General features: G+C 36.7%; 1 protein-coding gene across 11 annotated transcripts in view; it reads right to left on the reverse strand.

Annotated features, from left to right (window-relative positions):
• Positions 1 to 24645, reverse strand: part of WDFY3 (WD repeat and FYVE domain containing 3) — a 265960-nt gene that overhangs the window by 107404 nt on the left and 133911 nt on the right. For 9 of the 11 annotated variants that reach the window (XM_057309806.1, XM_057309803.1, XM_057309802.1 and 6 more), the window contains 10 exons: positions 24421 to 24614; positions 19194 to 19651; positions 17857 to 17940; positions 12559 to 12736; positions 11554 to 11768; positions 9094 to 9206; positions 6400 to 6631; positions 4698 to 4798; positions 4337 to 4555; positions 121 to 302 (listed from right to left, as the gene is read on the reverse strand). In XM_057309806.1, coding sequence (XP_057165789.1) covers positions 121 to 302; positions 4337 to 4555; positions 4698 to 4798; positions 6400 to 6631; positions 9094 to 9206; positions 11554 to 11768; positions 12559 to 12736; positions 17857 to 17940; positions 19194 to 19651; positions 24421 to 24614 — 1976 coding nt within the window. The remainder of the gene's footprint in view (positions 1 to 120; positions 303 to 4336; positions 4556 to 4697; positions 4799 to 6399; positions 6632 to 9093; positions 9207 to 11553; positions 11769 to 12558; positions 12737 to 17856; positions 17941 to 19193; positions 19652 to 24420; positions 24615 to 24645) is intronic. The other 2 variants (XM_057309811.1, XM_057309805.1) reach the window with 1 other exon arrangement.

The following is a 24645-nucleotide window of genomic DNA, read 5'->3' on the forward strand; positions in this document are numbered from 1 at the left end:
AAAGGTCAATTTGAAATTAAGACGGCAATTTACAATATACCCCTGCAAACACGCACACCCACCCGTAAACTTTCCCGTGAAGTAGAGCAGGTTAAGACTTACAAGCACACACATGCTTACCTTCACGGTGTTAACAAGCTGTCCATCAATATAGAGGGCTGCAGTACTGTTTTTCAGCATGCCTTTGCTCATCACCAAAACCAGATGATGCCACTGACCCTCAACTATAAGCTCTCCACACCGAAAGCGGGCACAGCATGGGAGAATCTCATAAAAAGAGGATTCTTCACTAAAATCATCAACTGAAATAAAGAGGGGAAAGAAAAAACTCAACATCCTCATTCTACAATTATTCATATCTAGATCTTGACTTTGTGTTAAAATAATAATGGTGATGATATAAATGAACAGGCCCTATTCGTTCTACAACTTTATCTGTAGCAAGACGTAAAACCTGGAATGTGTTTTGCTTTCTTCTGCTCAATATATAATCAAATAAAGTTATAACAGCTGATGAAATACAAAATAAATAGACGATAAAGTTAGAAGAGACAACAAAAAGAGACTAGTTGGTTATTATGTCATGATCTGTTATGAAAGGTCTTTTGAAATTCTCCTTTGCCATGCATTTGATTACAGCGTTGGTCAGAAAATTAAAAATTTTACTCTTGCTATATGCTCTGCTCAATGACACAAAGAGCCAACGATCTGTTCTCAGTTTGTGGTTGTACTGCCCTGACCCCGGTCTGATGATAACTGGTAGTAAGGAGGTGACTGATGGAGTGGAAAGGTGTGTTATATTAGTTTCAGGCGCACAACAGAGTGAGATTCAACAATTCTATACATTACTCAGTGCTCATGATAAATGTACTCTTTAATTCCCTTCACCTATTTCACCCATACCCCCACCCATCTCTCCTCTGGTTACCATCTGTTTGTTCTCTACAGTTAAGAGTCTGCTCTTGGTTTGTCTCTCTCTCTTTTTCCCCCTTTGCTTCTTTTGTTTCTTAAATTCCACATACAAACGAAATCATATGGTATTTGTCTTTCTCTGACTGACTCATTTCACTTAGCATAATGCCCTCTAGTTCCAACCACGTTATTGCAAATGGCAAGATTCCATTCTTTTCTATTGGTAATATTCCATTATGTATGTATGTATTTATACATACATACATACGTATATACATACATACATACATACACCCACACCACCTCTTCTTTACCCATTCATCTAGTGATGGACACTTGGGTTGCTTCCATATCTTGGCTATTGTAAATAATGCTGCAATAAACACAGGGATGCATGTATCTTTTTGAATTAATGTTTTTGTGTTCTTTTCAAAAATAACTTAGTAGTGAAATTATGGGTCATATGGTAATTTTAAGTTTTTTGAGGGAACTGTATACTGTTTTCCACAGTGGCTACATGGAAAGGTATTTTTTGATTCAAGTTTCCTGCTTCACCAGACAACTCTGATTACTTTCTAACATTCTGCAATCATTCCTGACTCCCATCTGGCTTCTCTCTGCTACCCAGTATGTTGCCTGATCATACTAGGAAATAATGGGTCAATATTAATTCAAACTTAATGTTAAGCTAATTAAAAATTAATTTAACTCTTCTAAACATTCAAGAAGGGGTGGGATAACAGTGTATACATCCAGATGTTGAAAATTCATTCCTCCACCCACCTACCCCCCAAAAAATTTTTAAAAGAGCTGATCTGTAACCATATAACTTAAAGCAGACCCACTGTTTTTCACGATAGGCACATACAAGTAAATACACTAAAAGTTAAAAGTTTAAATTATATGGGGGTGCCTGGGTGGCTCAGCCGTTAAGCGTCTGCCTTCGGCTCAGGTCACGATTCCAGGGTCCTGGGATCGAGCCCCGCATTGGGCTCCCTGCTCAGCGGGAAGCCTGCTTCTCCCTCTCACACTCCCCTAGCTTGTGTTCCCTCTCTCACTGTCTCTGTCAAATAAATAAATAAAATCTTTAAAAAAAAAAAAAAAGTTTAAATTATATGAAGAAAGAATTACAAATAAAATACTAGTTTTACTTTCAGAATCTTAAAGTATCAGCATACACTGGAATGCCAAGATTATATTTTAAAATGATAATACAAAATATACATCCATTGATAAGTTAAAAAAGGCAGAATCTTATCAATTGGTGACCTAATATAGGAAAAGAATTGAAGAAACTACGTGAAAAGCAGAGTCAAACAGTTTTGAAAGGTCTAGTGTATGGACCAAAGGATGTGAAAGAAAAGATCAAAAGTATGGGCGAAACTAAGAACTCTTCCCTTTCCCTTTCCTGTGAACAGACTGAATCTTCTCCAGAACTGCAGAAGATTTTACTTATAAAAATTTTCTGAGAGCTTCACATTCTGACTCAGGCTGAGACTAAGCCATATCCAGCATTCAGTGGTATGTCAGGATATCTTGGTGAGCCAACTGGTTTCGGACAACTCTTAATTACCTACGCATCTTAATGGGCTACAGCTATTTAGAGGCTGGCTCCTGTAGTAGTAATATCAGCTATAAATAATGTATCTCTTACTGTAAATTCTGGTGATATATGGACTACAGCAGTCTTGCAAATTACATTTCATGAAAACAATAGAAAATATTTTCCTAGTTTAATGAAATATCCCTAGATCCGTTCCTTAAACGTTTCCATTAAATTCTATCCTTTCTTCCAAATTCTCCATTATTCACTTTTCTCATTATTTCCCTTTCAAGTTGTCCATTTATTTTCCTTTTCTTATTCATTCACTCACTCACTCATATATTCACTCATTCGTTCAGTCTATTTACATTGTATTTCAAGTGTTTTACGTGGCAGGGCTGCCCAGATTACCAAGGTAATTGTTGTGTGTGCGAGAATATAGTTCTACTTCTATTTTTGTCTAGACAAAGACAAAAACAAAGAATTTAAATCTTGGAAGTCCAGATCAGTGATTAAAAAAACAGAATAATATCTATGACAGTGGGCATAAGAGGAAGGGAAGACTCAAGAAATAAGAAGGAAGCATAATTCGGTAAGACTTAGTGAAAGGGGTGGTATTATCAAGATAGACTCGAGGTTTTTGGCTCGGCTAACTGGTGGTGGGGGTGTCATTTATCAAGACAGGAAAATAGAGATGCAAGTTTTATAAAGAAGAAACATTACAGTTTGAGTTGTTTACAGAAAGACTATTCATATAAAGATGTCTAATTTGCATTTAAAATGTGAGGAGAAAGCATGGGACACAGAAAAATAAAAAAAATTTCAATTCTGGAATGCCTGGGATTAAAAGGGATTTTTTAATAAAGATAGACTCCCCTCCCTCACAAAGAGAAGCTTGAATACAAAGACTAAAGATGAAACCCTGGACGGAGAAGAAAGCTGTTGAGGGAAGTTGTAAAAGAGAGGTCAGAGATGTAGGGCAAGAACGAGAGAGTGGGTCTCCCAAATGGCAAGACTGAAGACAGGTTCGATTAGGAGGAAAACATCAGAACAGGATCAAACAGAGTGTCCTAGTAAGAATTTTAAAGCAGTCGTCTATATTGATGCCTACTCTGTGCTAGTCATAAAAAATACTAAGAAAAGAGGCCTTACTATCTAATTGAGCTAACATTCAAATTAATATTTGAATACCAAGCATATGTGAAGCAATACATGGTATTTTTGGTCAGTCAAAAGATAAATTTAGAAGATGATAAAAAAGAGGTGTATTTATATTACAAATGCTTATATTCAGAGCAAAGAACATTCAGTAAACTAAGATTTATATTTTATGTTATTCACATCATTTAGGAAGATCTGCATGAATGTCTTGTGTTTGAAATTCTACTGGACAGCAATGTAACATTATGGCATGTGGGAGAGATTTAGGAAATTAGGATTATTAAATGGTATGTATTAAGCCTTGAAGGTAAGTGATGGATAAAGTAATTAAAATGTTATTGTGTCTAGCACAGAGTGGCACATATGGTAGGCAGGTGCTCAATGAATATTCATTAGTTAAGCAGAATTCATGGCCAATGAAAATCCTTACTAAAATATATCAAACAAGCAATCTGCTTTCCTAGCAAAAGCTGTGATTTCTTGGCAAGTAGAGATGAAACCTTATTTTAGGAACTCTTTCCATTGTTTTCTATCTAAGTCTCTTTTGAAAGTGCCTTAAAATTCACTGGTAAACAATATTCAATGTTTTATATAACCTGTTCTGTTCTATAATAATTTAAATTGGAAAAGAATTACCAGCTGGACCCAAGATAAATATTATAATGAAATTTAATACTTTCAATTATCACAAGAAGCAAAAAGAAACAGACAGATACTGACCATAGTTTTGGAGTAGTTCCTCTTTGGTGGAAACAATCAGAGATCGGTCTTTCGCTGACAGAACGATGGCAAGGCACACGTAATGCTGCTCAGAAGAATTTGCTCGGCGCACGACAGTAAGAAGTCTGACAGGGTGGTTATTTGGAGGAGAACTAAAATGTTCAATACAGAACCAGCTAGAGTAGCTTAAGCCAGATGGAGGAGGGAAGAATCTTTCACCTAAAATAAAAATAGAAAAGTAACAATGAAAGAGCTTGTGTTGATTCATACTTATATTTAAAAAAGAAGGCAATAAACACTAAATAAAATATAATCTACTAAAAAAAAGAGAATCTCATGAGCAAAGAAAGTTAGTATTTACCAGAACCAATGCCACTGACCACAGCCCCATCAGTAAGGCCTGTTGTGACGGCATTGTTTGTAGGAGCATTATGAGGGGCCAGACTGGGCAGGAACAAACAGCTGTTAGAGAAAAGACAATGTACATATTAGAGACCAATTGTTTTCTTCTCTTACCACTACGCACTTACTGTACAGTAATTAACTGCCATCATTTAGGGGTAATTAGAGCGAAGAGATCATGGAATAAACCTGGGTGCCTAACAAAGTCCTTCCCTTCTTGTAATTATGTGAGAGTGCAGAAAGGTATACTTTAAAAATCTCCAGTGCCATCATTTTTATTTTAAATTTTTAAAAATTTACGGGGCGGGGCGCCTGGGTGGTGCAGTTGTTGGGCGTCTGCCTTCGGCTCAGGGCGTGATCCTGGCGTTATGGGATCGAGCCCCACATCAGGCTCCTCGCTATGAGCCTGCTTCTTCCTCTCCCACTCCCCCTGCTTGTGTTCCCTCTCTCACTGGCTGTCTCTGTCAAATAAATAAAATCTTTAAAAAAAAAAAAAAATCTATGGGGCGCCTGGGTGGCTCAGTCCTTAAGCATCTGCCTTCAGCTCAGGGCTTGATCCCAGAGTCCTGGGACCGAGCCCCGCATCGGGCTCCCTGCTCCACTGGGAGCCTGCTTCTCCCTCTCCCACTCCCCCTGCTTGTGTTCCCTCTCTCGCTGGCTGTCTCTCTCTCTCTGTCAAATAAATAAATAAACAAATCTTAAAAAAAAATTTTTTTTTTAATTTATAGGCCACATACGATAAAATACACCAATGCATAACCCTGCTCAAGACACTGGAACAATTTCATCACTGCTGAGAAATCTCCTTGTGTGCCTTTCCACTGAGTTGTTTTCCCCTGTGCTGATTAGTTTTGACTATTCCATAATACGTTTTAAGCCATCATTCAATAATAACACATGACAATGTTCTTAAAATACAATTTATATTTTTAGATTGATGTATAAGAATCCCACAGAGGAGTATAGACATAGATCAATAGTATTAGCATTTGTGTCCATTTTGAGGCCAATGGATTTTATAAATTATTCTAGATTCTCTTCTAGATTCTCTACAGATTTATGGCTGCTTCTGCTACTATAGCAGTTTCTGCCACTTGAAATTATTTACTCATTTGATGTGATAGTCATTGAGTATAATGTATAAGGTACTAAGCTAGGTAATTTGGGGGAAAGGATGATGAGTAAACTCAAACAATTTTTAATCTAATTTTAATTTGCATATAATCTATAAATTTATTGTACTAAATCAGGTGGCAAACACTTTCTGGGAGGGCCAAACCATAAATATTTCACACTTTGCAGACCAGAGGGTCTCTGTCATGACTACTCAACTTTGCCATTCGAGCACAGAAGCAGCCACAGACAATACATACATACATAAGTGTGGCTGTGTTAAAATAAAACTTTATTTGCCAAAAAATAAAAAAATTTACAAAAAAAATTTGGACCATGGGTCTTAAGATTCCAGACTCTTATAACATATCAACTTATTTAATATAATAAATAATTTAAAATTAAATCTAAAAGCCTTAAAGTAACATGCTCAAAGAACTCAATCATTTGAGAATATATAAGTATATTTAAAACCAAAGATCTATTTGTCAAAGGCAAGTAGGAGGCATAAAATCATATAAGGCTTGGCTACCTTACAAATTCCTTACCCAAACCCTTCAAGGGATGTGTCAAATTCAACAAAAGCTGGAGTAACTGATGACCCATGAAGTCTGATGTCATGCGGGGTTGTCATGGAGACCAGACACTTCACCCTAGTTAGAGGTACAGTACTTCCTTCTGCAGATTTTACCAGGCTCTTGCTTATCCGATAATGGTTATCTTCATGTAAGCTGAAAACATTATCAGAACCCAAACCTTCCATAGATGTGATCATACTACCTGTAAGTCAAAGAAAATCTCTTGGGAAAAATATCATGCAGATTTCTAAAATAATGACTTTACAAAGCAGACTTATTTTTTAAATACCAGTCTTGAGTTTCAATATATAATAATTTTATGTTCAAAAACACCAAAGCTATTATTCAGTTTTAATGTACTTTATGTTCATTTTTAAACTTAAATAGCATGTGTTTCCCTTTTTACTTATAACGAAAGTCATAAACACACTGCAGAAATGTTGGATACTACAGAGTACAACCACTATCCAAGCCACTGTTACAATGTAATTTAGTTATAAATTACAGATAATGATGTTTCTAAAAGCCAGATTATACTTTTATTTCAAGGAATTATTATCTCTCTTTGAGAAGAAAGCAAAATATTCTAGAAGAATTACAGTAGGAAGAAACAGGTCATCTTTATCATAAAAATAATCAGATAAATAGCAAAAACTTGCTTCTCTCCCATTTTCTTCCTTTTAACCCTTCCCTTACAATTATTATAATTAAATATGTAATCACAAAAGTACTTGAATTTAAAAATTCCTATGTGCATAAATGGTAACAACGTCGAGAATAAAAAGACAAATTTTAAACAAACTGGCCTATTTTTCAGGAATACATTTCCAATGTAAAAAATGGAGAAAATATTCCCTCTCAAGATAAACTACATAAATACAATTGTTTTCTCTCTTAAATGTGCTAAGCATTCAGGCAACCATGAAGATATTTCGATCTTCTCTTAAAGGAACTATTTTTGTTTCTACTCTTTGTAAAGGAAATCACAATCCAATTCTAAGGAACCGTGTTAAGTACAAAAGCAACACATATACATCTAGGGGAGGTATACTGACAAACATGAAAAACTGCAATACTTTGTTTTCCAGTAAAACTGTTCAGCAACTCAAAAGATCTTAGTTTCCAAAACACAGTATTCACTAATCACTGATGATAATTCGCAGGAGAAAAAATTAAGACTGAAAGAACAGGGGGACATTGCTTAATCTTTTGGATTCTCACCTGAAAGAACAAGGGGATGAACGAAACCTTCACTACCTCCTTTCAGAGCAGCCGTTCTGCTTTTCTAAGTTTTATTCTTTCCTGCTTTGCTAGTAATGGTGACTTCAATCCATCAAAACAAATGCCTATCACCACAGCTCATAATTATACAAATGAATCGTAAAGAAAAAAAAAAACCAACAAAAGCAGAGAATTCGCACTAGGAAGAGGTCCAGTGCCACACAGCTCTCTGCTGAGGGCGTGCTTGTCCACGTCTCGGGTGGAATCCGTGGCCTCTCAGGGGTCCCTGCCAGACTGGTAGGAGGCAGTGCCTGTGCTCTGCCAGTCGCCAGGCATCATTCCAGCAGCCCACGCGGAAACGTCTCTTCGGGGCCCCTCTCAGCCACACTACCACACACCTGTCTGCGAGACTGCCTTCTGCTGCTACTGGCAGGTCATTCTCGGTCTTCTCTGTACTAGTGCTTGCCAGCATTCTGGGGCATGTCCAGGTCCACATGAGCAACCCATCTAACACCCCACTTCGAGCTCTAGGATCAACCGCTCCTCTACTTCACTCCAGAGCCACGATTCCAGCATGGTCCTTTCCCTCGCATGTTTCACTGCTCCAATTTTGATTGCCATTGTTCTCCCCCACTCCTCTTCCTCCAGCTCTCTCAGTCCTTTTCTCTCACCACATTTGCTTTCTGTCCTAGCCACTATTCTCCAGTCCGGTGACCTATCCCTTTTCTCCCGGCCCAGCACTGCTGCTTGGTTTCACTCTTTTTTTTTTATGTTAGTCACCATACAGTACATCCCCAGTTTCTGATATAAAGTTCCATGATTCATTACTTGCATATAACACCCAGTGCTCCATGCAATACGTGCCCTCCTTAATACCCATCACCGGCTTATCCCATTCCCCCACCTCCCTCCCCTCTGAAGCCCTCAGTTTGTTTCCCAGAGTCCATAGTCTCTCGTGGTTCATTCCCCCTTCTGTTTCACTTCTTTTCTATCCAGCCTATACTCCTCGGTGTAGCTCTTCAACTACTTTTATCAGGATGTCTCATCTCCTGTCCTCCACGTCCCCTGCAGCAGCCATCCTGCAAACCCACGGTGTGTTAACAAGCTAATTACCCACCCTAGTTCGGGTGGCAGAGGCTACTTGAGGAAGGCAAAGAAATTATGAATCCTCTGAGAAAGAGGTATTGCCCCTTTCAAGCCAAGTGTTACTCTGCACGTAATTCTCATCTCCACGGGATCCTGCTTCCATCAGTGATTCCTTTCTCACCCCCATCTGCCCCCTTCTTCAGTCAGCCAACCAGATTTTATGCTTCCTCATGTAAATAACAACAATCCCTTTCCTTTCCTTTCTTTCACTGTAAAACTCCTTGAAATAATACTCATCCCCAACATGATTTTCATATACGCAATAACCAAAAAAGGGAACTTCAAAGATCAACTTACTCCTCATCTCTGGCTCATAACTCAGTGAACTTGGTTTGTGGACCCTATATTGTTTTAGCAGTTTTTTGTCCCAGGCACCACAATTTAATGGACTTGCCAAACGCAAAAATTCCCTGTAGAAGGAACAAAGCAGTTACAGAACTCATAAACCAAACACACAAGATATGGGGTCTCATGAATTATAACAGACTACTTAAAAATACAAAAGCAATCCAAACAGTTATTATAAACTAATATATAATGTTAATTTTACATTTGAATTACCTAGCTTATTGTAAAGGGCGAAAAAATGAAATTTGGGGAGCATGTTCTCTTGAAATGTGATGTACAAAAATGTACTGAATTGTCTAGGAGTTACACAAATAAGAGTCCTTCATATCCAGTCATTTATGTCATCACGTAAAAGGGGGGGGGGGGAGATCACTTCTCTGAATTTTCAACTCCCTAGACCAGAAAAAGAAGCTTTAAATTAGGTCCCGTTTGCCAGTTTTTCATGTAGAGTACAATATATGATTAGTTTATAACCTTATAGCCTATGGTTCATCAACTCTGGTATCTGTACTATCATGAGAACTTTTGTTCTGAAAATTTATTCACTGTGAAAACTGAGCATGTGCAAATGGTTGGTCTCCATTGCTTACTGTTTACCTAAGTAGGCAATATAAGTTATTTAATAAAATACTGGTATTAAGTATGAGATAATCTGTCTCATTCATTCTCTCTACTTTTAAAGCAGATTACCAAAAATGATCAGGGGAAAAACTCCATGCTATTTGCAATATTTTAGGTCTCTGAATATCTCCATAAGATGATGGACAAAGTGAGTAGGGACAGTCTCACTCATCTTGGTATTGCGAAGGCCTACTACACAGTGCCTGATACAATACTGTTTAATGTTTATAGCACGGTTTATTTAATCCACCATTATTTGGAACCAATTAAAAAATATAAATTATAAATAAGGGCCAACCATTTTTAAGAAAGTTCCTAAAAGGAGTACTTCAGCAGAAAAGAAAATTATCTCATAAAGAGAGCTGCTTATATCTGAAAGTGATGAGATATAGTATATTTTTATAAGGAGGGACAAGATGACTTATACTTGAAATCTGTTTGGCAAGTAATTTCAAGGAAAAAAAATATATATATGTTTATTTATTTGAAAGAGAGGGAGAGAGAGGGGAGTGGAGAGGCAGAGGGAGAGAGAGAGAGAATCTTAAGCAAGCTCCACTCCCAGTGGGGGCTCGATCTCACAACCCTGAGACTAAGACCCGAGCCAAAATCAAGAGCTGGATTCCACCCAGGCGCCCCTCAAGGAAAGTATTTTTTTTTTACGGGTTTTATCCCCAGGAACACCTGGGTAGCTCAGTCGATTAGGCGGCCGACTCCCGGTTTTAGCTCAGGTCATGATCTCAGAGTTCTGGGATTGAGCCCCATGGCAGACTCTGTGCTCAGTGGAGAGTCTCTCTCTCTCTCTCTCTTCTCTCCCTCTGCCCCTCCCCAAGTGTGCTCTATCTCTCTCTAAATCTTTTTTTAAAAAAATAAAGGGTTTTATCGCTAAAACACAGAGGACTGTTTCTCTTACATTACCAAGATTTGAATATATATATTTCTTGAAAGGGTAAACTGTGGAAGGTATATTCATACCCTAGAATACTACTCAGCATTAAAAAGAAATTGTTGAAACATAACAATTTGGATGCATCTCCAAGGCATTACAAAAAGTGAAAAAAGTCAATCTTCAAAGGTCACATACTATATACTTTCCTTTATGTAACATTCTCAAAGTGACAAAATTATGGAGATGGAGAAGAGATTCGTGGTTTCCAGGGGCTAGGAATGGGGGGGGGGTGGCTAGGGAAGTGAATGTGACAGTAAAGGAGTAGCAGGACTAGGGCGATTTTTGTGACATTCTGAGTGTGCGGTGGGCACATAAATCTACACATGTGATAAATAACAGGGAACTGTAGCATACAAGGATACATTGTAGCAATATCAGTTTCTCAGTTTTCAGCTTGTATTATAGTTACATAAGATGTAACCAGTGGAAGAAACTGGGTGAAAGGGACACAGAACTTCTCTATCTTTACAACTTTCTCTAAATCCATAAAGTATTTTAAAATAAAAACATTTAAAAAGCATTTCTTAAGAGTTCTTATATATAAAAAGTTCTTCAATATAAAGTAGATGCAAGTCATATAAACATAACATGACTATTTTTAAAGGAGAGTTTGCTGGATTCGAGTGGAAGGAATAACCCATGGACAGGAACATCCTGTTTTCTAATAACTAGACTTACTAAGACTGACATTCCAAGCATTTTGCCCATTTTTATTATTCTGGTTTTGCCCACAGATACTTGAATGTATGTCTATGAAGGCAGGAACTCTTGGATATAAAGACTGAAGGAACTGTCATTACTAATTGTGGCTTACTCAACTGTGCAAAAGAGAACGTACTGACCTCAGCACCATGGGCTCCAGGGCCTGGGAGGCTAATCGCTCAAACATCCGCTGGAGGGGCGGGTGCAGCGAGTGGTCCTCGTCGGCCAGCGCCGCGCTGCACCGCTGCAGCAGCCGTGCGTGAAGACCCGCTTCACACATGACCTGCTGGTTTCTCTCCGTGTGCACCAGGGATTGTAAGATATTTGCCACAGCGAGTTGAAGGTCCAGAGCATGCTAAAGTTAAAGAAATCCATGCCACCAGGGCGTTCTTAGTAAGAAAGGTGATAGTTCTCTCCACAGGAAGCACACCTTTTAATATGAGGTCTCTACGCGTTTCTGATTACCTTCAGAGGAGTTCAGAAGCTGACTTGGAGAGATGGAGCAACTCTAGAAATGAGCTAGGCAAATGTGTCCTAGCCTCACTTTGCTGGAAGCATACCCAGCCAGACTCCACGCTCTTCTAAGTCTTCTGTATTAAATGACTATATAACTAATAGTATTTTAATTTTTTGTAGGAACAATGAATGCAAGGTCTTTTACATGATGGGTAAAGAACCAGTTTCAAGGAAAGCCTATCATTTACAATTGTGACCCTTTAGGCCTTAGAGGCCATATACCACTTAACAAATTAGTCACCAAAGCTCTAATTCACCCCAACTCTTGAGTGCTACAAGTCAAAACAGATAAATAGCCCCAAAGTGGTATCTTCAGTCATTTTTCTTTCTGTACTATTAATAATTTCCACTGCTGAGCAGGATTTATAAGGAGAGATAATTATTTTAGCACCTGTCTTGGTTGCATTTGTGACAAATGAATTGTATTCTAAAACATACATATCTATCTCATTAAGAAACTTAGGGCCCAAATAAAAAAAACCCTATTTTTTCCTTTCCTACTTTAGTATGTAATATGGAACGGTTCTCTATCAGTCTGTCTTTCTGGGCCCCACTTCCTTGATTATACAGTCATATTCACGTCCTTTCGCTTATTAAAGATGGAGAGGAGCTACCATATCCAAGCTTACTTCTGGCTGTGTCACTGACCCAACAGAGGCCAGCAGGTCCAGCATAGCAAGCATGGCTCCAGGATGGATGATGACGGCATCAGAACTCTGGAGGGATGTCGTTGCCACATGTAGTTTCAGGTCAGCGACATTTTTAGGAGGGTAAACAGGGGGAGTTGAAACAGAATGATACGCATGCCTATAAAAAGAAAGAAGGGTAATTTAGCATCAAATTCCAATCAAGTTCTCTGTTCAATTTCTTCATCTTTTATTACCTTTATCCACTGACAAGCAAAAACCTTTGTAATTCAAGGTTGGGTTACAGAACACTTTAAGGCTGAGATATAAAAGAGCAATATGTTATCAATTTTTAATGAGTCACGTATAAACAATTTCACTATTAATTCTTCTAGGCTCTCATATGTCTTTACCATTTGTTACCTGGATTGTTTCATTTAAGAAGGGCACATGATGACTAAACATTGCTCTCTGGTATATTTGAAAGCTGCTAAGAGAGTAGATCCTAAAAGTTCTCATCACAAGGAAAACATTTTTTTCCCTGTATCTGTATGAGATATAGATTTTTTTAAGATTATATTTATTTATTTGTCAGAAAGAGAGACATGGCACAAGCAGGGGGAGCAGCAGGCAGAGGGAGAAGCAGGCTTCCCGCTGAGCAAGGAACCTGATGTGGGACTTGATCCCAAGACTCTGGGATCATGACCTGAACCAAAGGCAGACGCTTAACTGACTGAGCCACCCAGGTGCCCCATGGATTTTTTTTTTTTTCTTTCTAAGAGAGACAGAGCCCACTAGCAAGCAAGGGGGAGGGGCAAAGGGAGAGGGAGAGACAGAATCTCAAGCAGACGCTGTGCTGAGCAGGTATGCAGGCCTGATCCCACAATCCTGACATCGTGACCTGAGCTAAAATCAAGGGTCAGACGATTAACCGACTGAGTCACCCACACGCCCTAAGATGAGGGATGCTAAACTTACTGTGGTAATCACTTAACAACATATGTAAGAGAAATCATGCTGTATAATTTAACTTATACAATGCTGCATGCCAATTATATCTCAATAAAACTGGAAGAAAAAAATGACACCTGTACCAGAAGATGCAACAAACAGGTGAAATCACAGTGATTCAAAACTTTAGGTAAGGTAAAAGTTCTGGTATAATGTGATGAGGGTATAAATTAAATCAAATCCTTCCCTTGATTAGATTTTTTCTTTTTTTTTTTTTTCCGGGGGGGGGGAGTGGAAGATGGAGGGGGAGAGGGAGGAGGGAGAGAGAGAATATCAAGCAGGCTCATGCCCAGTGCGGGCCAGATGCGGGGCTTGATCCCACAACCCTGGGATCATGACCTGAGCCAAAATCAAGAGTCGGATGCTTAACCGACTGAGCCACCCAGGCGCCCCTCAATAAGATTTTCTTTTGAAGTTACCTATGTGTTTGTAACCTTTCCTTAAACCATGCGTAACATAATAAAGGACTAACAAGATCTAAGCGGCCTACTCTCTAACTGGGTCAATCAGACAGGGTTGGCTAAGAATCTTGGCTACCTGACAAGAAATAATGTTAAGCATCAAGGAAGTTTTCCTTTAGTTTATTTGGAACTACAGTCACATTCTTTTGCGTTACCCACTTACCACTGAAAATATTCATCACAATTTCTTAAAAACATAGAAGGCATATTTTACATAATAAGCTTCTAGAGGTAGAAAACCTCACTATATCCTGAACATAGCACATTTCTTCTCATCAATGATCTCCACTTTCTATTTCATACTGTTCTTCTACAATTCATGAGTTTTGCACATTTTGTATCCTGGCACTAGAAAACAGATGCTTGTGGCTTCAGCCTATGGGAGCTCTTTGTTCCAATGAATCGGTTTCAGCATAATTTGTCTAATGCTGAGCTCTGTCACTGAGAGCAGTGCAGTTTCAGCTCTCTGGCACAAGAGCAGCTTGGGAAACAGATGCTTTAAGTCAGTGATTTTGTAGCAAAGATTTGGCACTGCCATTTTTTTTTTTTAAAGTACCATTCTCTTTTTAACAGAGATTCTAGGAAAGTATTCAGCTTCACTTAGAAAAAAAAACACGTGGGCTCTCCCAGTTTATTTAAAGTCACCATGTCCTCCACCTACTCATTTTTTCAACTCTGGGTTTTTTGTTTTGTCTTGTTTTGGTTTTTTTTGCTGTTTTTGTTCAGAAATATTTAATTTCTAAACTTACTAGGATAGATTTCTAAATGTTTATTACCAATAGGTATTTTCTTCCTATGTTGCTTTGTTTATTCTATGAAATATTCTGACCCATCTAGAAGAAAAGATTATAGTGTAATAGGAATTCTCAACCATTAAGAAATTTCATAAAAACTATTTTTCATTACACATAAAAAAACTCAATTTGGAGAAAAACCCAATTCTACTTGTATATTTTAGTAACAGGCCTTCCAAAATTATTTCTGAGTTTCCAGATTTAATATAGACTGAGCTTTAATTATGGATATACCCAGGAAGGAGCCCTTATGTCTTCAGAAACCAAACTCTTTATTAATTAATATATAGCTATTATAGTAGTAAACCTTTTACTCTTCCATAAGATAACAATATTCTAATATAAAAATTACATTCATTCTTCTCAAACTGGAAAAACTTTGCAAACATTGCATAAATTTAAAACATGATTATTTATTAACTAAAATTAGATCTATTTTAACAGGCATTGTATAGTATTATTAATACTTACTGAGTCACTTAGGTATCACTGCAGGTATTACCACTTTTTAAATTTAGAGATTACAGTAAGCTTATTAAATGAATAATCCCAAGCAAGACCTAAATCATTTACAAATATAGGATAAGACAACATTTCAAAATTTAACTTTTATGTTGCAGCTACTTTTAAAATTTAGAGAAATTGCTACTTTAACTTAGTATTTCAATCTAAATTTTCATATGTACTTAAGACTTACCTAGCTCTTTAGGGAATATATTCTTGAATATTTAAATTCTGAGTATGCTTGCCCTTAATTTTCATCAAGTGTGTACAGGCCCTGAGTAACAGATACCATGTTTGAACAATAACTAGTACTTGCCATTTTTTTCTCCCCTGCAGAGAGATTCTAGAGAGCCTTGGTTTTTATATTGTATTTTGTTTTCACTTCCTCTAGCTCTGATTAAATATTGTTCAGCTATAATTCTGTTCCACTATTCTTTCTGAATAATGAATAATAATGAAAAGTGTTATGAGTTTTAGTTTTCCAAATACAAGGTTTCTTAGGTTTTTCCCCCCAATTCTTAAAATAGAGAAGAATCTCCAGGATTTTATGTGCCAGACAAGCATCACAAACTCAAAACTTGCTGTATCTGAATACTCCACAAGCCATAAAAACTAATACAATATTGGTTTCTCTTTTTGTCAACAAAAACACATTTTGCCGCAAGAAAACGATGCTGAAGTAATTTGTTGAAATGTTCTAGAGATATTCTGATTTCAAAAGTTACTGTATTCGCATTTGAAAACAAAAACATTGTTTTCTTGATCAGCTTATGATTCTTATTACTGAGCAAAATGTATGTAACCTGACCAGAATGGCAACCTGAAAATGTCAACGTTGACCTTATTATTATGAACAGTATTAGGAACCTCCTTGGGTAAAACCAACCTGAGAGCCTAATTGGAATTCCCATAAAAAAGATTCAGCCAGGACTGTTGAGTCAGTGCCCATTTCCCTAAAGTCAAAGATAGGGCATCCTTACATGTGGCTGTGATGCAAATCACGACAAAGTGTTTTGATCTAAGCCCTTAAATAACTCTCTATGAGATGGAATAAAATTTCCCCTTTGTCAAATTATCATTTAAATAAATAGTAAGCTCTGATGGATTTTCTTTCCCTGTGCTCCTTTAACCTGTGAATTTCTACTGCGAGTATTTTATAGTTTTTGGTTAATACTTAAAAATGATTAAATGTTTTTAAACATCAATTTTTATACCTTCACAATTTATGGAATCATAAATGTGATTTTCAATAATTAAAACTACTTAGTAATTAAAACTATTTTTTTAATATCCAGTATGTGGGATAGTGAGCACACGTGAATCTTCAAACACAAAGTTACTGCATTCATTTTAGCAACAGAAAAATACACCACGTCAACTCAAAATGATTTTATGGTTTCTTATATTAAAAGCTGCTCTTAGAAAAACAAAAACAAAATAGTTTTAAAATACAAATATACTAAGCAACACTAAATTCGTTTAAGATTATTCTGAACTATTCCATGATTTATTGTCAGAAAATGAGCTCTAACTCCTACTGTAAAAATAAGAGAAAAAGGAAAATATAAAGTCCACCTATCTAATGAATATTACTACCATAATATATTGAAATACAGGACCTGTAACAAATAGTTTTAATATAATAATTCCACTAATATTCAAATTTCAAAATCTGAACAGAAATAAAATTAATCAACAACATAGCTGAACCTCAGGATTCATTTTTAGAAAGCCACAATGGAAGAATATATTAATATAAGACTGAAGGACTTGTACTTGGTTATGAGAAAAACTGGGGAAGGAAGAGTACTGGTCCCAACTCTACAGGCTACGATCATTTTTAGTACAGGTTGCAAACGGAATCTTAAATGGAACTTAATTGTACTCTTGTCAATCAACTGCTGGGTCTTTATATTTACAAGCTTTATATATGAGGTAGACCAGATGAGCTTAGAATGAGATGCACACAGAACCAATGAAAACAAGAGCTAGGGTAGCTTTTTTTATTCATTTTTTTTGTTTCAAAGGTTGGCTGTGACAAGTCTCCACAACAGCATCACATTTCAACTGGTTGAACCTGATTGAGAAAATTCGCAGTTCCTTGCCAGTGCTGTGATGTGCATTTTGGAGTAAAAGCAAAAACCGAAGAATGATTCCTAACACATTTTAAGTAAAAAGAAAAAGTACTGTACTTAAAGAGGCACTAAGTCCTCACTTCTAAATTAATTTTAATAGGAGATATTCATGCTCTAAAAGTAAAATGTGTATTTTACTCTAAATAGAATCAGATGACAATATTCTAAATGTCCCTCATATCCTCATGGCACTAACACATTTTATTCTCATAAATATACTCAGAAGTTGATGATTCTAAACCTAAAAAAAAAAAAAAAAAATCAAATAGAAAGCCAAAAAATTTTTGTACAAAGCACAATCACCACATCAACATATAATTAAGCACAGACAAAAACAAAACAAAACAAAACAAAACCCACACAAATAAAGATTGACTTCTGTTATAAGATCAGTACCTTTTCCTGGACAAAGCTGGTGTACCCCAAGGAGAGGGGAGAGAAGACTCACTTGTCAGGCAAGGAGGAATCTGTTCTGCACGACTACAGACAACAAAACAGACAGGGCGGTTCAGAGAGGTTAGAAGAGAACACCAGGTTGGCAGTTGGTTAGTTTCACAAGAAATACCAGTAAAAGTGTAATAAGGAACATCCTCCATCCTCAGCAGGAACAAGAAACAAGACTACAACACATGCACTGAGGGGAACAGAAAAGCATTCTTAAGGCAGATGCTTATCTATTAAGGTTAACATTTAACACGTTTGTTAAACAGAGGGTGATAAGCCCTGTTTTTGACAAAGAAAACTAAAAATGAAGTAGACTAACTAGGATAAGTAGAAAAGGGAAAAGAGAGTCTAAATATAAAAATTTCAATTTCAAACACCTTATTCCTTGAATAGTACACCATACTATGTTTCTTTTAACAATATATATGCATTTTGATTTTCGAGATGTTAAAAATGGGAAAACAATTTTTCTTACATTACCTGTATTTTCTTATCTAAATGGTAAGGTCTAAGAAATATTGTCAAGAAGCAAGAAACATCTCAGTAGATATTTCAAAGTAGATTATTTCCCAGTAAAGGATATAAAACCTATTGGAAGCTCTATCCAAATAGAGCTACTCACTTTACTTATGGGGGCAATACAGAAACAATCCTGGAATTCCCTCATGCTAGATTTTATCACAATATATTGTCATTGTTTACGTGTCTGTATTTAAGCTAATGGATGGCCATGGCAAAAGCAGTCTTGTGCTTGAACCCTTAAGACTAGCACAATAACACGGCATGCAGTAGGTATTCGTTAAGTACTTGTTTAATGAAGGAATGAGTAAACAAATCTGAAAGACTCGAACTACCAATGTCTCTTATGGAGCTATACTCTTTTTTAAGGATTACAAAATGTTGAGAATGATGAGGAATGCTGAAAGTATATCATCTGTCTGGAAATACATATAACCATAACCATGTTCTACTGATAACTAATATCGTCAGTCTGGATGTACCTATTGTTGAGAATAGAGGAAAAAGAGAACAATAGTAAACACCACCATTAAAGTAAACTTTGTATAAACTTCCATTAAGTACCTCAAGAGCCAATTAACCCTAGATTTACAAATAATACACAAATATTCATGTTGAAAACCTTAACATCAGAGCAACAGTAATACTGGCAAATAAAGTAACAGATCAGCAAATAAAAGATTTTCATTTTCTTTTAGGTTAAGTTATAATTCAAGCCTTAATGCTGAAGTCACACACAGCAGATCCTTTAATTCAGAGCAAAGCCATACCTGTCAAAAGAATCTGTGGCTACTTTGTAGAGATAAATAAAGAGTTTACTGCAGTGCCGTAAAGTGGGTGACACTGTGTCCATCGAAATCACATCTTCCTCCAAAAGTCTTTGAAATGGCTGTGTGTTTGAGGGGAAGACATTCATGGGGCTTATTTTTCTTAGGTCTGAGAAGCAGCCAAGAAATCGAACGGCATCTGCCAACTTCTCATACTGAATCTCTGTTTTGAAGAAATGAGAGTTGGCTGGCTCATAGCGCATTGCTGCAGTCAACGTGCAGAACACAGTGTGGAGAAGTTCAAACACTTGATTCTGGTTCACTTTCTCCCAGCCATTCTTGGGTGGTGAGCTCAAAGACCTTTCCATAGCAACGAGCAAGGATGTAATGTACACAAATCCTCCAACTTTCCTAAAAACTGTTCTTGAACGATGGCTTTCTCGAAGGACTGATAGGAGGGCCTACAGGAGACGAGAAAACAAAGGGTTTCCCTTATAATTAAAATTAAAACAAAATACATGAATGTCAAGGGGGAATATCATTTCTATGAATATCTGATAGGAATGTTTTTGTCACTTCCCCATTAAGCAGCCCTATGAAGCATATCAAATATTTTTACCAATTAAAAAATGACATGTTACACAAAAATAGACATATAGATTAATGGAACAGAATAGAGAGCTCTGAAATAAACCCACGCTTATATGGTCAATTTATCTATGACAAAGGAGACAAGAATATACGGTAGGGAAAATGGACAGTCTCGGCAACAAATGATGCTGGGAAAAATGGACAGCCACATGGAAAAGAATTTAACTGGACCACTTTCTCACATCATACACAAAAATAAACTCAAAATGGATTAAAGACCTGATTGTGAGACCCGAAACCATAAAACTCCTAAAAAGACAAAAAACAAAACAAAACAAAAAAACCACAGGGAGTAATATCTTTGACATCAGCTGTATAAACATTTTTCTAGATAGGTCTCCTGAGGACAGGGAAACAAAAGTAAAATTAAACTATGGGGACTATACCAAAATAAAAAGCTTTTGCACAGCAAAGAAACCCATCAATAAACAAAACAAAAAGATGACCTACTGAATGGAAGGTGATATTTGCAAATGACTTATCTGATAAAGGGTTAATATCTGAGATACATAGAGAACTTACACAAGTCAACAACAAAAAAAAACAATACAATTTAAAAATGGGAAGAAGACATGAATAGACATTTTCCCGAAGAAGATATACAGATCGCCAACAGACACATGAAAAGATGCTCAACATCACTCATCATCAGGGAAATACAAATCAAAACAATAACGAAGTATCATCTCACACCTGTCAGAATGGCTAAAATAAAAAACACAAAAAATCACAAGTGTTGGCAAGGATGCGGAGAAAAGGAAACCTCGTGCACTGTTGGTGGGAATGCAAACTGGTGCAGCCACTGTAGAAAACCTTATCGAGGTTCCTCTAAAAATTAAAAATAGAAATACCATACGTTCCAATAATGCTACTGGATATTTACGAAAAGAAAACAGAAACACTAATTCAAAAAGATGTATATATCCCTGTTTATTGCAGCATTATTTACAATAGTCAAGATATGGAAGCAGCCGAAGTGTCCATTCATAGATGACTGGATAAATAAGATGTGGTGTGTATATATAATGGAATATTACTCAGTCATAAGAAAGAGCTAGATTTTTCCATTTGCAACAACATGGATGGATCTAGAGGGTATAATGACGAGTGAAATAAGCTACAGAAAGACAAATACCATAATTTATACATGAAATTTAAGAAACCAAACAAACAAGAAAAAAGAGACAAAAAGAGACTCTTAGAATAAAGTGATGGTTGTCAAGGGGAGCTGGGTGGGGGGATGGGTGAGACAAGGGACAGAGATTAAAGAGTACACTTTCCATGATGAACACTGAGCAACGTATATAATTGTTGAATCACTACATTGTACACCTGAAACTAATAAAACGCTTATATTAATTATACTTCAACTAAAAGATGTCATATTAAAGGCAGAAGATAGTGTTAGGAAACACTGTCACATATTTCTTTTGGCAGACTAAGGCTACATCCAAATCCTAATGGAAAAGCTTTTCCTTTGTCTTTGATGGATAATGACATTAATGAATTCAGTGATTTTTACAAAGTAATTGTATTAAATAATTATTCTAGTATAATTTTATACAATCATGAGCACTTATGATTGTGTATGTATACAAAATGTTTTATTCTAGAAAAGATTAGAAGTCAGGGCAGCCACGACCTGAAGTATTTCAATTCATATCAAGTGACCATATGCTGATGCTTTGCAAAGAGGAGCAACTTCAGGGGACTTATTAGACATTCCCGCTTGCATAGTGAATTCAAGTCTGATGGCTGAAAGTGTGCTCTTGCCCAGAACAGCTGTAAGTACTATGAAATAAAACCTGAAGAAACAAGTCAAACAACCTTTTAAAACTACTAGTTATTTTCTGAACAATCATAACTTAGTTTATTATTAAAAATAACACATTATAAAATTAGGTGACACTTTCTGGGCTATGTATAAGGCACTTCTTTAAGTTGTGTATTAGCATATTTCAACCTCTCCATAATCCTACGTGTTACGCACTGCTATTGTCCCCACTTCATACACGGCGGTTAAATGTGGTTCTTCGTGGTTAATGAACTTGCCTAAGATTGTATGGCTTACACAATGGCAATGGGAGGATATACACCCCAGCACAATGATGCCCCCACTCAAGCACTTAACCGTGACACTCCTGGCCCAAACAGCAATCTGAAATCTGTTTGCTGACACATGGGCTCCATTTCCCTCTGTTTCAGCCACTGGAACACCATGGGTATCCAATATTATTTACGACACCGTTTATAATGTTCCCAATCATTACATTTAAAAAGGCCATTTTATTAAGATATCTCATATTTCTAATGGTATTTGAAGGGAAAGGCTAAATATTAATATATATACTTACCCTTTTCAAATACACTGCTTCAGAAATTAAGATATTATACATACCATTTTTATATTTTAAAAATGGTATATTATACATACCATTTAAATATGGTATATTATACATACCATTTAAAAATGGTATATTATACATACCATTTATATTTTAAAAGAAAGTATGCAAATATCTAATATACAAAAATCTAAACTACAATGCATTCCTTCCATTATTCTGCCAATAAATTTCCATTTTACCAGGATTTGACAGTACAGTTTCCCTATCTTGTCAAATTTAATAAACTGTACTTACACTTGCAATATCAACTTTTTTTTTCTTTTTAAACATTTTATCATCTAGCCTGGAGATTAAATGCAAGGTCTTGAGTCAGAATGCTTGGGTTGAAATTCTGACTCCAGCGTTACAAAATGTTTTACCATGGTCAGCTACTTAGCCTCTCTGTGCCTAAGTTTTCGCTTGTGTAAAATCGAGGCAATAATGGTAACCTTCTCCACAGGAAGTACATGCAAAACTGTTAGCAAAGTGCCTGACATAAGCCAGTGACCATCATCATCTTCAAAAACACACTGGGGAGAACAGGACAAGTATTATTTTATATAGGAGGAAAGGTAAGTTCAGAGTTAAAGTAATATGCAGAAAACCATATCACAGGTTGGAATCAGGATAAGGGTTAGAAAAACAGTGCTTATCAATGCTGAATCCAATCGTCTATATTACACACTTCTGGATAAGTTCCCCTCCTACTACCTTCCGACTGGCACTCTCCTGGCACTCTGACATCATCATAGCATCAATTTGGTATCTGAAAACTTTCAAATACTGTGAATAATATGCTGCTTCAATCAATAATTAATCATCAGTAGCAGATGCCAAAGTTACAACGAAAGGTTGATGGTAGGTGGTTAATTAGACAAAAATCATCAGCTATATATTATCTACATAATTTGCATAAACATAATGTATACAATTCAAATTTGTGCATCGGGAGAATTATAAAATACTGCATATGGAATTTTGGGTTTCTGCACAAATAATTACAAATTAAATTACACAGGTCTGTGGTAGTGTCAGCTGAACAGAGGCACTGAGAAGTAGTTCTGAATGCAGCAAAAATGGAAACTGAAATCGAGGTCCCAAATCCTCCTCGCTGCCTCCCCACACTCCTTCATGCCCTCAGAGCAGTGCAATGCTGGAGCCAGCTCACACTGGCTCTCGAAAGACAACTGTTATATTTCTGGAATTTAATGTGCCTTGTTAAAACACAGGCATAATTAAAAATTAAGTTCTATATTTACAACTAAATAATTTTAAAAACAAAAACAGTAAACATTCAAAACTCATCACTTCCTATTATTTTCTGTATTTTACTATTGTCTCTACTCTTAAGATACCGCATAACGGGGTGCTACTGTCCATCTCTTCCCAATCCACATTCAGCAACACATTAGCAGCCCGAAATAGGTCACAGTGGTAGTATTTACACCACGGATATCAGTAAGTGTAACACATGAGGACCTCCCTTCTGCCCTCTTCCAGTCTGAGAGTCAGTTATTATCATTTACCAGAACAACACTGCCGTAATATTACAGGTCAGCTCATTACCTCCCGTTGGCTTTATCGACCAACGTTTTACAAATCCAATTAAAAAGGACCAAGAAAGAAGGAAAATGTATGTTAAAAAAGCTGGCAATCTTAACAGCTCTGGAAGGTACTTGTTTGTTTTTTTTTTTTTTCTGAACAATCTCTTCAAATATACAAATATTCCCCAATATTGATACGCATGTAAATTTCCTTCTTGTCTGTGAGATAAATTATGGTCAGATTGTGTTTTAAAATGCATATTCAAAATTGTTACTAGACTCAATCAAAACAGGATGAAATATACAATTGTGTAAAGACTAAAAACTTATTGTCTAGAAAGTCACCAAATAAAGCAAAAGTTATTAAAAGAAAGCTATGATTCTGGAAGGTAGTGGTATTTGTGGTGACGTCTGTGCCAGGCCTGGGGTGAGGTTGCAAGGGGAGGGTGTCCGAGAGTAAGGAGATGGCAGCCTGAGGACGTTGGAGGCCAGAAAAGACATGAGCTTTTCTTCTACTATTGTGACTTGGACATAATTTTAGACTTGAAGAAAAGCTGCAAGAATAGTTTATGATCAACTTGAGTCATTTAAAAATAACCACAGATTTCAATGGTAAGAGAGTAGTAACAAGATACTTGTTAAATTTACCCTTAAAATATCAGTCTTCAGCTGCAGTTCTGTTGGCGGGGCTGAATGCATTAAGCCCAGGAGGGTGCCCATGTCATCCTCCCCATTCGGAGAGAGCACCAACTGCTGGATAATCATCAGGGCATGCTGCCGGCACTGCGGGTACTTCACTATATTATGTGCACATCTCGCACCCCCAAACTCTCGGAAAATCCCTGGAGAGAGAGAAAAGAACAACAGGGGCTA

Source organism: Ursus arctos, unplaced genomic scaffold (genome assembly GCF_023065955.2).
Source record: "Ursus arctos isolate Adak ecotype North America unplaced genomic scaffold, UrsArc2.0 scaffold_9, whole genome shotgun sequence".
NCBI classification, from domain to species: Eukaryota; Metazoa; Chordata; class Mammalia; order Carnivora; family Ursidae; genus Ursus; species Ursus arctos.